The sequence below is a fragment of the Populus euphratica genome, unplaced genomic scaffold, assembly GCF_000495115.2.
Source record: "Populus euphratica unplaced genomic scaffold, PopEup_1.0 scaffold54.1, whole genome shotgun sequence".
Lineage (NCBI taxonomy): Eukaryota > Viridiplantae > Streptophyta > Magnoliopsida > Malpighiales > Salicaceae > Populus > Populus euphratica.
Genome location: NW_011499910.1, coordinates 1,033,644 through 1,051,574, shown reverse-complemented (window position 1 = coordinate 1,051,574; position 17,931 = coordinate 1,033,644). Strand labels below are relative to the sequence as shown.

The following is a 17,931-nucleotide window of genomic DNA, read 5'->3' as shown; positions in this document are numbered from 1 at the left end:
TAAATATATTTTTTAAAATAAATAAAAATAGATATTACTACCCTTTCAAATAAATACTATAAAATAATAAAGTACACAATAAAGACTTTTTGAAGATTATAAAAGTGATGCCCTAAGGACCACATGGAACGTTACATAATCTATGTAGCCTACAATATAGTTTATACTTGTTTTTATTATTATTATTATTATTATGTGCTTTGTAGTATATTGGGGTAGCAAAAATGGGACGTCCTTGAAATCAATACATTTACAGAATATGCTAAAAATCCAAGCATCAAAACCAAAAATCCCACCCCTATCACAAACCAGCCCAACAAATCAAGCCCACCCAATCACGCCACCGCCGCCGCCGCCGCCGCCGCACCCACAATAACTACAACAAGAAAAATCCAATGTCCATGACCAAAACCAGAAAAATCCATCCAAGCCAACTTGTAAATTAAAAAAGAAAAATAGAAAAAAATCCTTCCCTTCCTTTTTCACACAAGAAGCCCCCCAATCGCCATCTCAGACAGCACACGAACACTTACATCTCTCTCTATTTTTGATGCGCCTACTCTTGTTTACTCCAAACCCAATCAAAACCTCTCCAACACTATATTTCCTCAACTCGCTCCGATCCAACTTAATCAAACGCACCTTGCCAACTCGGAGATCTTTCATCCCTGCAAGAATGGCAATCCCTCCACGATCAATAGCATCAGCGCCATCTTGCACTACAACATCAGGCAGAAGTAACATCAACATTGAAGAGGGTCTTGCTAGTAAATTCTGGATCAAGTTTAGAAGAGAATCCGTTTTTGCTATGTACACTCCTTTTGTCATCTCTTTGGCTTCTGGCACTCTCAAGATTGATTCTTTTAGGCAATATCTCTCTCAAGATTCTCACTTTGTCATCTCTTTGGCTTCTGGCACTCTCAAGATTGATTCTTTCAGGCATTATATCTCTCAAGATTCTCACTTTCTCAAATCTTTTGCTCATGCGTGAGTGCCCCTTTCTCCTTTTCTTATTTTTTAAGCTATTTTGATTCTTGTGTTCTTTTGGAATTCTCGATTATTGTGATATAGTGATGGAAATATTTTGTTCTTTTGGAATTCCCTTTTGTGGGTTCTTGGTTGGTGGGAGAGTGAAGTAATGATTGATAATTTACGGTTAAGTATTCAGGTAACTAAGAGAGAAAGTGATTAGTGAAAATTTGGAGATCTTCATGAAAGAGTTTATTGAAGCATCAGATGGAGTTTCTTGGATGATTAAATAGTGAAGTGAAGATAAGATAATTTACGATTAAGGTTCGGTCAATAGAAGGGAGAAGAGAAATTGTTTGATGAACAATGGAGGTTTCTTTTTATCATTTCTGTAAGTAACCTAGTTGTTTGGTAGCTGAGAAAGTGCGGGAAAGGGGAGAAAAATTGGTTTGATTTTGGAGAAATGATGTTATCTTTTTTCCTTGATTTGTATTCCTGGAGTGTTTATGTTATAGAGCAGTTGAAAAGATGAAAGCAGCGGTGTCTCGTACTAATTTAGATGTGTTATCTGTGAACGGAAATAAAGAAATTGGTTTTGTTTTGATGAAGTGGCATTTGATTTTTATATGGCTCTGGAAACATGTTTGAGTGATCCAGTTTTAATTTCAGGTTCTGTATGTGTGTATTAATTTTTTAGCATGTTTAATGAGAAAATTTGGAAAAATAAAATGATTGGGGTAGGGGGTTTAATTAAGTTGGAGGATGTCCTATGTTTAAACCTTTCCTAGTGAACGATTTTTGATGATCTTCGCTTATAATATGAAGAACTGGAATTAAATCTCATGTTTCATTTGTATGCGGAGAGTGGTGGAAGAAAAAATGCAACCAAGAATGTGAAGACTTGTTTTCTTTATTTGGAAACAGAGCTGCTATTTCCCCCACCTTTTCTAAGTTAAGTTAATTAGACTTGTTGCCATATTTGATGAATTATAGTACTTTTCGGCGAAAACAAGAGCAGCATCAACAATATGAATAAAATTCCTTCCATCTTTTCTTGTCTCATTTTCCTGCTACTAATTGGAGGTTTAAAATGTTCTTGTTTGAAAAAAAGAAAAAGAAAAAGAAAATATTAGTTGCATCACCTGAGGTGAGCTACACAATTGATTTACAGACGGTGTTTTATTTGCTCTTGTCAGTATTGACTACATCAATAGAGTTAGGGTACTTTTTAAGCATTTGATTTGGTTTATTATTGATGTTATTGGATTTTAGGTTTGAATTAGCTGAAGACTGTGCTGATGATGATGAAGCAAAGCTAGCAATCTCCGAGTTGAGGAAGGGTGTCTTAGAGGAGCTGAAGATGCACAATTCATTTGTACAGGTTAGATAATTGACGTAGAAAGCTCGCTTCCTCTTCTTTTCATTTCTATTTGCTATTTTGTGATTTGTGTCGGAGAAAAAAAAAGTAGTTTAGTTTTTTCAACCTTTGATTGTGAAAGATGAGGGTTTTTTTCTTTCTTCTTTTCTTTTTGGGTTCCTACTAATGCTATGGTTAAGCATCTTTTCCTTCTGCTGATATTTTGTGAGAACCCTCAAGGATCATTTCTTTGTTGCCTTGATCAACCTTGCTTAAAACAGCTTTATTATGGAGGCTATTATTTTCTTTCCCCTTTGCATTCTGACATTCAAGTTGTTGAATCTATGTTACTGTAATGTGGTTCTGTCATCATGCATTTTTTAGCGTTACTTCTGCTTGCTCCTTCCAGGAAGCTCATTTCCATCAGTGGGTCACGGAGGAGAAAAATTCTTCAACACTGGAATCTTAAGGAACAATTTTCTGCTTTATCCCTTGTGATGTTCATTCCTCATACTAGTGCTACTAAAATCACATTCTTTTACTTTATATAATCAAATTAGAGATAGCAAGGTTCTAAAGAGGTGACTGTGCATCTTTTGTAGTAAACTAAACGAGGACTGATGAGTTCTCAGGAATGGCACCTTGTCATAATCACCACTTCTTGTGTGTTGAAGATTCATTCTTCGAACACTTCGGAGCTAGCACCATAGATCTGTTGTAAAATTTTAATTTTCATCTAAAACTGCATAATTATAAATAAGCTATTCACATCTATCAAATCTTTAGTTTCCAATGCTGTAAGCATATGGATATCTTACATGAAACAGTTATGTCAGTGTTCTGAATGTTTGAAATATCCAGGAATGGGGTATAGACCCAGGTAAAGAGGGGACTATCAATTCTGCTACTGTAAAATACACAGATTTCTTGTTGGCTACAGCTTCTGGGAAGGTTGAAGGAGTGAAAGGTCTTGGTAAACTTGCAACTCCTTTTGAAAGAACAAAAGTTGCAGCCTATACCCTGGGTGCTATGACACCTTGCATGCAGCTGTATTCCTTTCTAGGCAAGGAACTCCAGGCAGTTTTAGATCTGGAGGAAGATGGGCACCCTTACAAGAAGTGGATTCACAGTTACTCGTCTGAGAGATTTCAGGTAATTCAAGGTGTTGCCAGTGGTATTTCGCTTTGTAATGGTCTTCCTGATTACACTTTCTTGACTACAGTCTGAGGTTAAAATATATTACGTAAATGGCCTACTCTACCCCCAACATCTCAACTATTGTACTCTTTGAAATCTAGGCATCAGCTCTGCAAACTGAAGACTTGCTGGATAAACTTAGTGTCTCCTTGACAGGCGAGGAGCTTGACATCATTGAAAAGCTTTATCACCAGGCCATGAAACTTGAAATAGAATTCTTCCTTGCTCAGCCAATTGCTCAGACAACTTTAGCTCCCCTGACAAAAGGGCATAACCCTGAAGAAGACCGGCTTGTCATATTTTCTGATTTTGATTTGACATGCACTGTTGTTGACTCTTCTGCCATTTTGGCAGAAATTGCAATACTAACAGCACCAAAATCTGATGTGGTTCAACCTGAGACTCAAATTGCTCGAATGTCATCAGCTGATCTGAGGAACACATGGGGTCTTCTTTCTGGACAGTACACGGAAGAGTATGAACAATGTATTGAAAGCATTATGCCATCTGCAAAAGGTACAATTCTTTTGTGCAAATTCTTGTGAGGTAGAAGTTGGACTATGTTAATTGCCGGGGGATGAGAAATGGGCTGTTGCTGAAGATGTTAGTATAATAATAAATCCTCTGGCTGGTTTTGACTTTATGATTTTTTGCAGTGGAATTCAACTATGAAGCTCTTTGTAAAGCACTTGAACAACTTTCAGACTTTGAGCGAAGGGCAAATTCTAGAGTGATTGATTCTGGGGTTCTCAAAGGTTTGAATCTTGAAGATGTAAAACGAGCGGGTGAACGTTTGATTCTTCAGGATGGTTGCACTGGTTTCTTTCGGAAAATTGTGAAGAATGAAAATTTGAACACGAATGTCCATGTGCTCTCATACTGCTGGTGTGGTGATCTCATCAGATCAGCTTTCTCCTCAGGTATGCTCTTTCTATGTGAGAATCATGAGTAAAGAACTCTTAACAGCAAATATATACAAGTTTGTGTTTGGTAATGCAGTTGAAAGTGCATTTTCAAAGTGTGTAAGTGCATTTTAGGTGCTTTTTTATGATTTTGACATCCTCGTACCAAAATCATCTAACAACACTAAAACAACATCAATTTGGTGCTTTTTTCAGATGAAAATACGCACCTGAACTGCAATACCAAGCAGTGCTTAAAAAGAAAAGCTATATCTTGTTATGGTCCTACCAATTTGATTTTTGGGAGGGGGAATTTGGAGGTGTTCTACAGTTCAGTATTTTTGCTTGCAGTGACTGCAAAAAATTCAAACCGATTTGTGTACTGTAGCATTGAATATGCACATACACACACATGCATATATGTATATATTCTCCATCAGAGTTTGTAGTTTTCTACCTTTCGCATTGCTAACTCACAGGAACAGTGACCTCTTAATCACTTTACAGTCTGATTGTTGTATTAAATTCTACTTCTCCACTGATGACCCCTAACTGTAGTTGTCGAAAGTAGTTTGTGATGCATGATAGCTAAATCCTTGTTGATACTCAATTAGTTGCATAGTCTACATTATGTGGGTTGACGTGTTTTATTTTGGTCTTTGTTCTCCTGTTTTTCAAATCCACTTTTTCAAGGACTACCTTTTTCTGAGAGATATCTGCTCTAGTTTCCATAATCCTTTTTTGCATGTGAGCACGGATGAAAAATCTGTCTCATGTAATGTGCTAATTTTGGGAAGAACATTTCGGAAAGCAATAAAAAACAACATGAAAATCATATAATTATTTGGAAACATATGCTAACAACTACTAAGGTGCAAAAATAAATGAAAAACTAAATGTATGTTGTGCAAGCATCAACAAATAAAAGGAAATGAAAGGTGTATCGCAATTTACTCCTTTCTTATTTAACTATGTGGAATTGGAGAGACAGCATTTATTGCAATTTCTTGCTACAATGGTATTTTCTTCTTCACCCTAAGATTTATACATTGAAATTATGCTAGTATGAAAATTTTCGCATACAGTAAATAGATGGATTATGCATCTAAAATTTGTGCATAAAATTGTTTAAATGATCCAAAGAATTCCATGGCATCAGTCAACATAATAGCAGGATACAGAAGTCAATCCTGGTATGTTGGTGGAAATTTTACATAGAAACCTCTTCTTAAATATGCAGTAGATAGGTTTGCAGCTTTTAACATATGAGAAAGATTGCTGGTATTGTTGCTCTTGGTGAGCATAAGATCTCCATTGAGTTGAAAGAAAAAGTTACTATCATCTGGCAGAACTGCGTTTCAGGAAACCTTGAGAACAATATTTCTTGAGTTAAACACCTATCTGGGAGTTCATAAATGTTATTTTGGGTCACACATGAGGCCTTGCAATGCCCTGAGCTGCAATGGCTTAGCATGCTACAACATGCCTTGCTGAGGCTTAGCATGCTACAACATGCCTTACCGAGGCTTAGCATGGCTGTGACATGCCTTGCTGGTGGCATGCATAACCATGATATGCCCACAAGGTCTCTTCCAGGAGAACAAGATGTGGGTGAGCCTCCATAGTTACGACAGTCACATTCTCTGATAGGTGTGCATGCATACTGACAAACAGGATACAAGACTAATCATGAATTGCTATTTTATCTACTGAAACAACTTCTCAAAATTTGTTATCATGCTGGTTATATGTCCTTATCTTTTGACTCCCAGTCCCTTGTATTCTTTGAACCAACAAAATGTTTTCCTAGGATCAAAGGCTGCAAAATTTTATTTTCCATTTTAAGTTGGGTTTCTCTCGATATGTAGTGATTGATTCTGAAATTCACTATTAATGCTTTTTATTGAAATTCATATACAGCTCTCTTTCTCTATCTCTGCTTTTGATTTCATCTCTCTTCTGGATAAAGTTTAGTATTTTTCACTGTTGCTCTACAAGACTAATGGGAACTTAGCCCCATAATCAGTCATGCTTTGCTTTATTGTTAAACAGGGGGTTTGGATGCTCTAAATATTCATGCAAATGAGTTAATTTTTGAAGAATCAATCTCCACGGGAGAGATTGTTAAAAAGGTGGAATCTCCCATGGACAAAGCTCAAGCTTTCAATGACATTTTAAAGAATTACAGCAGTGACAGAAAGAACTTGACTGTTTACATTGGTGATTCAGTTGGTGACTTGCTTTGTCTACTTCAGGCAGATATTGGTATTGTAGTTGGATCTAGTACAAGCTTAAGGAGCGTGGGAAGTCAACATGGTGTTTCTTTTGTACCACTGTTCCCTGGCTTGGTAAGAAAACAGAAAGAATCTGATGGAGAATCTCCTAATTGGAAAGGGCTATCTGGCATACTATATACAGTCTCCAGTTGGTCAGAAATACATGCCTTCATTTTGGGGTGGTAGAATCATTTTTGCTCGCTCACACCTGCGTTTTAGTTAGGAGAAATCAAGGAAATATTTGTTACTCAATGGAACACCAATACAAGATGATGGCCTATTTTATTAGGGGCCACATATCTGCCGCTGTTTGGCCATTTTCCCCTTCTTTCCACGGGTCTTCTGATAAAAAATGTAATGAATTCTGTTGGCTGGATAATGCTGTGAACTTGGTATTTACAATCTCCTGTACTTCTATTGCCAACCTCACCAAATTCTTTTGTTGCCCATTGTAGATGCTCGCTGGTGCTGGTTCTATACCTTAGTTTTGTTCGTTAATACGATTATTTTCCCGGCATGTAGATTAGACTTGTCAATTTGTTCATATGGTGCATAAATCTACTGGTATTTTGTGCTATTCATTGATGATGGTGATGGTCGGTGTTTGGCAGGGAAGGCAGCATGTAAAATTTGAGTGACATCAGTATTAGAAGATAGAGGATATTGCTTTAATCAGTGCAGTTCTCATACCGGCAAGAGACTAAAGATAGTGTGTTTGTTATTGTGTTAGTTTTTATGGTTATGGTTTTTTTAAAATATTTTATAAAAAATATTTTTGTTTAAGATTGATTTTATATTTATATATATTTGATTAAAATTGTGGTTGAAATTGAGTTTGAACAAAAAATAGATTAATGTGTTAGGTTAAGAATACTTTTAAAATTAAGGTTATAAAATAATTTAGAAAAATATATATTAATAATGATGATTTTTAATTTAAATATTGTAGATTTAATTATTGATAATAAATCATGAAATAAATAAAATTTTATATTAAATATTTTTTATTGTTCAATTAAACTATCTTTACTGTTTACATGAACAGTGGAGACATGCTCCCCTATTCACTTAAGTGAGCTACTCTCCATGAATGAAAGCAATATTTTATTGCTTTTAGTGAGCTTGCATTTTCAACGCAATAATTGATGGGGCTCATGAATAGTGAATTAAGTTTTATTAGTTACCAAATATTTATTTTTTGTTGTTGGCTTTAAAAGCATAAACTACCATAGAAACAAACGATCTACAAAGCATTTTATTTTTATACCTCTTTTTTTATTGATTCTGGGCTGGTTGGTTCTTGTAGCTTGCGATATTAGAAACTACAGTTGGTGCAAGAACTTTCATCGATTGTTATTTCGTGTTGCTTTTTGCAAACTACAGGTGCAACTTTTTTATTTTTTCTTAGGTTTACTTTTAGTCATGTTCTAATCGCATCATATGTCTTAATTATATCATCATATAAAATATTAAACTTCTATTTTAAAGGATTTATACGCAACATATATAATATATTTGTTCAGGTAACATGTTTAATTTTAGAATTGAAGTTACTAACAAAGTGATGCAAAGAATATCAATGATGCCCAACCAACTCAGGAAATATTTATGCTATAATATTTTTAATCACTACATGTCTATCTAATATAGTACATAACTTGGTGTGAATCTCAATTACATATTGACAAAGCAAACCTAAATTACTATTCATTTCTTCTTCAACAATAGCAAAATACAATATATAAACTTCATTATTTGCATTATAAGAACTGCAATTAACAACTTTACCTTGTAATTACCATACATGTGAGTGTCGTCAATGCTAATTAGAGAACAATAATATTGAAACATATCATTTGAAGCACCAAATGCCCTCCCAAATGTTTTTTTTAATACCATCAACCATTTTATGATCTCAATTGGCAACCATTTCTAGATTTGAATTTCTTATGGTTAATAACATTCTAGGTAGAATTTGGAAGGACTTTTTATGCATACCAAATAACCACTCCATTATTTTTTTCTTAGCCATCTATGCCATTCAATATGAGACATCATGCTCATAATCGCTCTAAAGAATAGTTTCAATACTTGCAACACTCATACTTATAATCGGTGTCATAATTATCAACATTGCCTTTATAATCAGATCATTGTTAATCTAATGATGGTGTTGTAAAATAAATTAGTTTTGATATGTGTGTGGCTCTTTCAATTTTAATATCTCCTATGAATTAGATGTCTGATGATGTCCCCCACGCAAGTACCATCCGTATGCTGGTTCTTGAGTGCATTACAACTGCACATAAGTTTTAGTTGAATGATAGACCTTGTAGTGTAATGAATTCTTGATATGTTACCACTTAAATGTAATAATACATTTAGATTTGTGTCTAATGTTTGTCTAACATTCAGTTCATCACCTGATAATCCTGAATGCCTATAAATCATAAACCAATCATTATATTAGTATTGATCATGCCCATTAACAACCTCAAACTCAAGAATAGGTGTCATTAATTGGTTTAGTGGCTTAACCACGTTAACATTCTTAATAAAATTATCAACCCAATTAATATATTTCATATCTAAATAACATATTTTATACCTAATTAAACCAAATCTCTAATTTAACACAAAAAACCCTAACTCTACCCCTAATTAACAACCCAAAATCATTGATTTTATTAAAAATAAAAAATTAACAACTCAAATCAATATATTTTATATATAATTAACTTAATTTAAACCTAATTAAAAAAATAATGAATTTCTTTTCTAAAGATCCTTAATTCTAAACCCTAACATTTTTAAAATCAATAATTAACATAAACTAGTATAAATTATATCAAATCTATATAAGGAAAGTGTGTAATAACCTTTTAATGTTGAATGTAGGTGGTGATGACTAGTGGTGGAGGTAATGGCCAAATCTTTAGTGAGAGATCCATGAGTGGAGAGAGAAAAACCTACATTGTAGTGGAGAGAGGGGGGTAGTCTTGTGGTGGAAATAAGAGTGTTTTGCGATGGGGAGAGAAGGAAATGACTATGAGTAGTAGTGGGTCATAGGGTTGGGAGTGGTTATTGTCATAACCCATTTTTTGATCCCTGTATGAAAAATAATAAATAAAAAAAATAAAAACATATTATAAAAAAATATAAAAATAAAAAAAGAAAATAAAAAAAATATTATAAAAAATATAAAAATAAAAAAAGATGCCAAAATATCCTAAAAATAGTCAAGAATTGGTTGAGGAGGGTAAAAAAAAACAAAGATTAAAATTTGGTAGTATTTTATTGACTGATGACAGCCTTGTTGACAATGAAAATTCACCTTTAGTTTTATTGACTGATGACAGCCTTGTTGATAATGGAAATTCACCTTGAGTAAGAAAAGTTCAAAATAAGATATTTATGGATTTTATTAAATTTTATTGAAGGTTTAATTGAATTTATGAAGGGTTTAATTGCAATAAAAATTGATTTTGGAGTCAATTTGAGTTTTAATTAAAAGAAATTAAAGTTTTGGGCTCAAATTATAATTTTTGGAAGTTAATTTGGTCAAATCGGGGCCTTAATTGCATAAATATTAAAGTTTGATGGCCAATTAGGGACTTAATTGAAGAAATCTGAAACTAAGGACCAAAATGAAAAAGACGCGAAAATAGGGGGGCTGGAATTAAAACAGGATCAGGGATCCAATTGAAGATCTTAGAAGTTTATTGCTCAATTGAGGGTCAAATTATGTAATTTCAAGACCAAAGACCAAAGTGAAAAAGGCGGCCAACTTCAGGGCCACTGTTGGATTTTTGATAGGGATGCAATTACATTGATTTTTAAATTAAAATTGCAATTTAGGACTTGATTGAACAAGTTAAAAATTAAGGACCATTGTGAAAATTAACACGTTTCTACTGCCTTTTCATTTAAATGAAATGGCGCGTTTTGACTAAAACAGTGTCATTTCATGCACTGTTTAAAAAAGAAAAAGAAAAGAGAAGGTTCACGGTGCCGTTTTGAACAGCACCATTATCTTCTTCCCTTGGATTTACAAAACTAGGGAAGAAGATGATTTTTTTCTTCTCTCTGTCACCGCCTTCTTCCCCTTCAAACAGACGTTGTCTCCCCTTTAAAAAGATGCCGACTTGCCACCGTTTTCACGTGTTGGAAGGATGGTTGAGGGGTGGCAGCATAATGGCCGCCCCATCCATTTGCTCCCCTGTTTTATAAAAACAAGGGGGCAGAACATAGAAAAAAAGAAATAGACCGAGATATGAAGAGGAAAAAGAGGACCGAGAGAAAACGAGAGACCAAAATAGAAGAGAAGAGAGAGGGTAGAGAATAAAAGAGAGAAGTGATAAAAGAAAAGAAAAGAAAAGAAAAACAGAGGCTCTTGCCTCGATACAGCAAGGGAGAAGAAGGAAAAGCATCGCTGGCCACCGCAGTGCCCCATCGTTAGCATCACAAGTAGCTGGTTGACGTCCGGTTAGTTGCGTCCATCGTTACCTTCCTTCTCCGGTCACCCTCCGCTGTTCACATTGCATGTGAACAGTGGAGGGTGCTCCATTTTTCTTTTTTCTTTTTGGGCCCATGCATTTAGGCTAGGTCCAGCCCAACATGTGAACAGTGGAGGGTGCTCCATTTTTTTTTTTTTGGGCCCAAGCATTTAGGCTAGGTCCAGCCCAGTCCATGCATTTGGGTCTAACCTGGCCCATTTTAAAAAAATTCAAATTCTTATTTTAGAATTTTTAACATATTTTTCGCCCAATCCATGCATTTGGGTCTAACCTGGCCCATTTTAAAAAAAAATTCAAATTCTTATTTTAGAATTTTTAGCATATTTTTCATGTCATTTTGATTAATATCGGGCAGTATTTTCATGTCGTAAAAATATAAATTTGGTATTAAAATACTCGGTTTTTATCAAAACTACCAAAAATACAAAAAAATTTGAAAAAAAAATAATATTTTTTGTGCATACAATCAAGTGTCTCAAAGCTAAAAAAAATCGTATTGTGTTTTTCATAAAAAAAAACAATATTTAGTGTGCATTTTGGCTTTAATAACCAGTTTATTAAAATCAAGAGTACATTGGCCAAAATTTCAAAAACAATAAAAATTTTATTTTGTTTGTGTCTTAGTATTTGATGTATGACTTTACATTTAATGCGTATTTCAGATATTTAATTCTTTTTCGGACAATAGAACGTGTAATAGTCCGAACTATACGACTCGATCAATGTTAAAAGATTCCAACATATCCTCTTTATTTGAGGGTAATTTTTTTCTTTCAAAAATCGGCAGAGTTTCTTTTGCATTTAGGACATCCCAAGTTATCGACTACTATCAGTTTACTCAATCAACCCATTATCACAAGGTCCCTTAATTACGGACCTTATATCAAACCTCATAATTCCACACCTCATACAATCCACACAATATATATAAGTAAGTTCAATATGAATATAGTCCAACACATCATATCATAAAATTTAAAGGAAAAGGAAAAGGAATACTAACATGCAAAGAAAATATTTACAATATAAGAAGTGTTCTTAAATATTTCAAAATGGTTAATTATAAGATAACTGAAAATACTAGATAAACACGTTAATTCCCTTTTGTTTTAAGTTAAATATTTACATGAGCTTCACAAAGTAGAGTCCTAAACTAATGATCTTCCTGAATGTTTGATGGACTTGTTACATAAATAAACATACCATTATGTTGATAAAGAATATATGTATGCTCATGTAATGAATACGAATGAAGTATTAATTTTCTATCAAATCCATGAGAATTCTAACAAAGAACTTATATTTTGCTTATAAATCTTTTAAACCCAATTAACACTCATATATATATATATTCTTAATTGAATAATCTTATTTACCTGCATAAACTGGGTGACCTTGTAAGGTTTAATCTTGTAATTCATTTCACGACAATCCTATTACGAATGCCATTAGCCGAAGCTAATCGTGTGAATCATTTCCCGGCAATCCTAGCACGGATGCCATTAGCCGAAGCCTATCATGGATGTCATTAGCCGAAGTTAATCGTGTGAATCATATCCCGACAATCCTATCACGGATGCCATTAGCTGAAGCTAATCTTGTAAATGTACTAGGCTTTATTTACATTGAACATGATATTTATTATAATTGCATTCACTATAAGGATTCTAAATTATATAAGTGTAAATAGGAGGGAAAATCATGCACCTGCTTAGCCTGTCTCGCGACCTCCCCTAACAGAAGATCCAATCCTAGTTACTCCTCCTGAATCACAAGGAAGGTTTTTTTTTTTTGGTTATAATTCTTTTAAGCTGATATTATAAAAAATTCATATTCATCCATTACTCATATGTTACTTTCTATGCATGTTCTTTTCCTTATAATAACATACATACATATATCATGTATATTTTCAGAGCTAATATCTCAATATACAAGTGTTCGTATGACTCAATTCTTTTATATTCTTATTTATAGTATTCACATAAAAGTCTACTGTTATTATTTAACTTTGAACTATTATTGTCCAATTTTCAATTGTTATTGTCTAACTTTGAACTGTTATTGTTTGACTTTTCCAACCGTTGCTGTCTGACTTCTCCAACCATTACTGTTTGACTTTTTCAATTGTTACTGTTTGACTTTTTAAACTGTTACTGTTTAACTTTGAACTGTTACTGTCTGACTTTTTCAACCGTTACTGTTTGACTTTTCCAACCATTACTGTTTGACTTTTCCAACTGTTACTATTTGACTTTGAACTTTTACTGTTTGACTTTTCCAACTATTACTGTCTAAATACTCATAAGATTTTTAACTATATCTAAAGTTCTAAAACTCCATTTTAACTAAGATTGATCTTGTTGGAAAGCTAAGATATGAGGCTACTAGTTCTTTGAGGGAGGAGAACCCAGTTTTGCCTCCAAGATAGTCAAAATTGTTCATTATTAATGAGTTCTACTGCCCTACATAGTCAGTCATGACTCAGTCTCAGTTGGTAACCCATAACTGGAGTTCTACATTTTTAAATTGAGCAAGACCAATTTTCTTGGTTAGCTAACATTCAAATCTACAATTTCTATAAGGAACCCGATCCTAATCCCCTTATCGTCTTACCTAAAATCTCATTAAAAGTTAGGAGATAAGTCTGTCTAGATTCATCTTCCCCTCTCCTTCACACAATACTTTCATAAACTACATATCACACACATAAATTAACTTAATCTCAACAATAAGTACTTTTTCCCCAATTTATGTCTAAGAACCCTAACCTATGATTCAATATCAAGGCATCAATTCTTTATCGAATTTAAGAATGAATTGTTTTAAGATCATGTTTAAAATACCTTACCTGGTACAAATTAAGATTTTGATCTTCAACCAATTGGAGATTTTCAACTCCTTTTTTTTTTCTTCTTGTTCAATTTCCCTCCTTTCTTTTCTTTTTGTTCAATTTCTTGGTAATCCTTTACTCTCAAGTGTTTATCTCATCTTTAAGCTCTTAATCTTGGATGGGTTCTTGAAATTTTAGTGTTTCTCTCTTGATTTCTCGAGAATGAGTATAAAACTCCCTCTTTTCCCTCCTTATGGTTGCTACCGATTTTTTTTTTTGGTGAGAAGAGAGTATTTATACTCTATATTTTCTCTTATTTGCATTTAGACCCCCTTTCTCCTTTAAGTCTATTATTCTTTTCAATTAAATCCAACCCTCAACAATACTTGGTTTCTTATAATATCTCAAATTATTTTGCTCGGAAATTTATATTCAATTTTTTTTGAATTGATGTTTTTATTTAATCATATGCATGAATTTCTTCACTTTTATTTATTTATTATTTTTCCCAAGGTTTACAGAACGGTTAGGTTTTACCGCATTAAGATAAGAACTTATTAAGGAGGGCTTGTCTTGAACCTTAGATAGACCAATAATTAGAAATCATAACACAACTTTAGATTTTAACAGACAAAACAATACAGCTTACCTTAGGTAGGGCGTATTTGGGGTACAGATATGTTTCCTTTACGCAATAAGTCAACGTAGCTGATTTCTGAAATCAATTGGGGTTTCTAGTGATAGCCTACCTTAGGTAGGGCGTATTTGGGGTACTGATATGTTTCCTTTACGCAATCAGTCAACGTAGCTGATTTCTGAAACCAATTGGGGTTTCTAGTGACCAGAATACTAAATGATGACTCCCATTCAAATTTTCCACTAATAAGAGACACAAGACTTCCTTGTCTCTTCATATTTTTTTAGGAAATACATCATTTTTATTTTTCCTAAAGGGTGGATGATCGTTGCGATGTCACGTACGTGCGACAGTTACTATGGGGAAAGAGGGGCAATAAGGAGAGAAAAAAAGGAAGACATTAGGTTTGATGGTTTAAAATTAATTGAAGTTACTTTCATCATTTGCATCTCGAGAGTTGTAGATGTTAAAAATGCACGTAAGTTGTAGATAATGATAATGACTCGTAAAACTGTGTTATTCTTCTAAATATTTTTTAGGCCGTGTTATTTTACTTTTTTTTTTATTTTCTATGTTAATAACAAAAAAAACTCTTAGATTCATCTATATCATGAAATTCCTAACACTTGGGATTTTTTTTTCTAAGATCATCTAACAAAAGACATGTTGATGCGGTTAGGCTTGTAGAAGTTAGAGGTTCTGAGCATTCAAGTGAAGATTTGACATTAATAAACGGGGATCTAGCTTAGAAAGACTATATGAATCACCTAAAAAATGCTTTTGTAAACCAATCAAATAGGTCTAGAATGGCCAAAACTGGTTAGCTCTATAAAACTATGATAAAGGAAGATCCGACCGTTGGATCGAACTTAAATTTTTACAGGTGATTCTAGTTATAGTTTTTCTTATAGCAAGCACTACATCACTGAATGGACTGTTGGATATTTTAGGATTTTTTTTAAATGCTGTTGTCCATGATTTGGTTGCTTTTATTAATTATCCTGTTTGGTTTAGGATTTGATATGTTTAATGTGGATTTGATGTTTATTTTCTTTATGTTTTGGTCTCCTAGTTGTTTCCTAGTAAAGGTAGAGTTTTCCAGCCTCTTTAAAAAACTTGTAAATCTCTCAAGGAGGAAGCCACCATAGGTAGAGTTTTCCAGCCTCTTTAAAAAACTCTACCTTTTGCATTATTTATCAGAAAAAAAAATTTAGGGTTTATATCTGCAACCATACTTGCTTCTGTCTGCTTCACTTGTATGACATCCATGGATGATAAATGATTTACCTATTCCAAAACATAAACTAAGGAGATTACTCATGTCTATAAAAAGAATTATGTGGATGTTGTGTAAGTAATCTTTAGATTTAATTTCACAAAATTATATTATATAAAGAATGCTATATTTTGATCTTGACTAAATATTACTTTTAATACAAGGTAACAAATAAGCATATATTAAGCATAACATAAACTATATGAGAGAAGATATGATTCATCATCCTAGGAAAAATAAATAAAATATTTTATATGTTCTCAAATAATATCGATTATGAAATCCTTATGCAAAATATAATTAGATTTGAAAAATGATCTTATTGAAGAGCTAATAACTATGGTGTTGAGAACTAACATGATTTAACAAAATATACATACTCCATGCTTAAATATCTAAATCAAAACATTCTAGATTAAAAAATATTAGTTGCACTAAGATACCAATCGCTAAAAAGTTAAGTCAAACTATATATGATTTTTTTAATATAGGAGAAGAATCATGAGATGTTTCTACATGTTACACTTGATATTTAAATATAAATAAATCAATTTGCTGAATTGATAATAAATTAAATTATTTAATTTATTTAATCTTCTTTTAATTATAATTATGATGTATACTTTGATCGATATATTAAGAATTAAATAGGTTATACATATTAAAAATTATTAGTAAGAATTAAACCAGGATCATTAATAATCAAGTTATACTTGATTATAAATAAATTTTAAAAATTAAAAACTAAAGTGTAATTGATACAGAGAATTAAATTTTTAAATTTTAAAAAATTAACTAAGGAATTGAATGCATAAAATATATTATAATTACAATAAAATAAAATATATTCATTATGAGCCAAAACTACTTCCATAGATAATTAGTTTATTTATGCTTAAGAAGAATTAACTCGCTCATCATCTACTACACTAGAGTCTACTCCTTCTTTGTCATTGTGAGGAGTATGTTTATATGTTTTGTCTTCTCCACGCATAGATGTTCACCTACATACTATGCTGTTGGGAAAACTAGGAACAACCGGACACCAATTTACCCGGATCAATTCAGCGGAATACAATTCACAATTCACAAATCCTAATTTTTTTCCCTCTTTGTGCAGTAAAATAAATGCAAATAATCACAAAATCAACACCAAGATTTTTAACGTGGAAAACCCGATGCGGGAAAAACCACGAGACCATAATCCACCTAAAAACTTCCACTGTCAACAAATAATGGGATCAGAATCATTCTTCCTCAGATTCAACTAAGGGATACAACATATATATCATTAAGAACAACTTATTCTCGGATTACAACAAGATTAAAGGAGAATTATTTGAGAAAAACTCACAATACTGATAGCCTCATTTTCTGTCAAAACAGTTAGCTTCCACACCAGCAATCTTTGATCCGACCGTTCAGAATGAAGAGTTACATGTCTAGAAGATGTTGCCAAAATCGTAGCCCGATCCAACGGTGAACGAGCTAGAAATCGAAGAAAGAATACATGTTGCTCTACTACCTCTTCTTCTCTTTTTCTCTCTTGGTGTTCTTCTCCTCTTTACTATTTTCAATTCTGCCACTACAGTATCCGAACCACATTAATTTGAATACTAAAAGACAAAAATTAATATGGTAGTCCCACATCACATGGTGCGAGACCACACGGTAGTCCCACATCACATGGTGCGGGACCACACACAATAAATCTCCCCCTCAAGCACCATGTGAGGAATTCATCATACTGGCGATCAACATGTAAAATTTAATTTAAGAGGCTCTAACAAGCTTGTTTCCTTTCTATAGGACTCAAACTTCTCTTTCGGTAGAGGTTTGGTCATCATATCTGACATGTTGTCATCAGTATGAATCTTCTCAACAATGAATGACTTCATCTCCATAGCATCTTGAATCCATTGATATCTAACTTCAATGTGCTTTGATCGAGAGTGAAAAGTAGGATG

General features: G+C 33.2%; 2 protein-coding genes across 3 annotated transcripts in view; one reads left to right on the top strand and one right to left on the bottom strand.

Annotated features, from left to right (window-relative positions):
• Nucleotides 1-204: 204 nt before the first annotated feature.
• LOC105133898 (uncharacterized) lies at nt 205-7,282 on the top strand. 2 transcript variants are annotated; one of them, XM_011038057.1, is made up of 7 exons: nt 205-853; nt 926-987; nt 2,242-2,344; nt 3,188-3,478; nt 3,625-4,039; nt 4,180-4,443; nt 6,478-7,282. In XM_011038057.1, exons 1-7 carry the CDS (start codon nt 551-553, stop codon nt 6,885-6,887), a joined length of 1,848 nt encoding a protein of 615 aa, XP_011036359.1. In that variant the 5' UTR covers nt 205-550; the 3' UTR covers nt 6,888-7,282. The 2 variants fall into 2 exon arrangements, with proteins under 2 accessions (XP_011036359.1, XP_011036358.1); XM_011038056.1 differs by having other exon boundaries at nt 2,242-2,350.
• A 9,527-nt stretch (nt 7,283-16,809) lies between these two features.
• LOC105133897 (benzoate carboxyl methyltransferase-like) overlaps nt 16,810-17,931 on the bottom strand; it is a 7,567-nt gene continuing 6,445 nt past the window's right edge. The window contains exon 5 of the mRNA XM_011038055.1: nt 16,810-16,981. Within this exon, the coding sequence (XP_011036357.1) occupies nt 16,976-16,981 (6 nt within the window). The 3' untranslated portion in view covers nt 16,810-16,975. The remainder of the gene's footprint in view (nt 16,982-17,931) is intronic.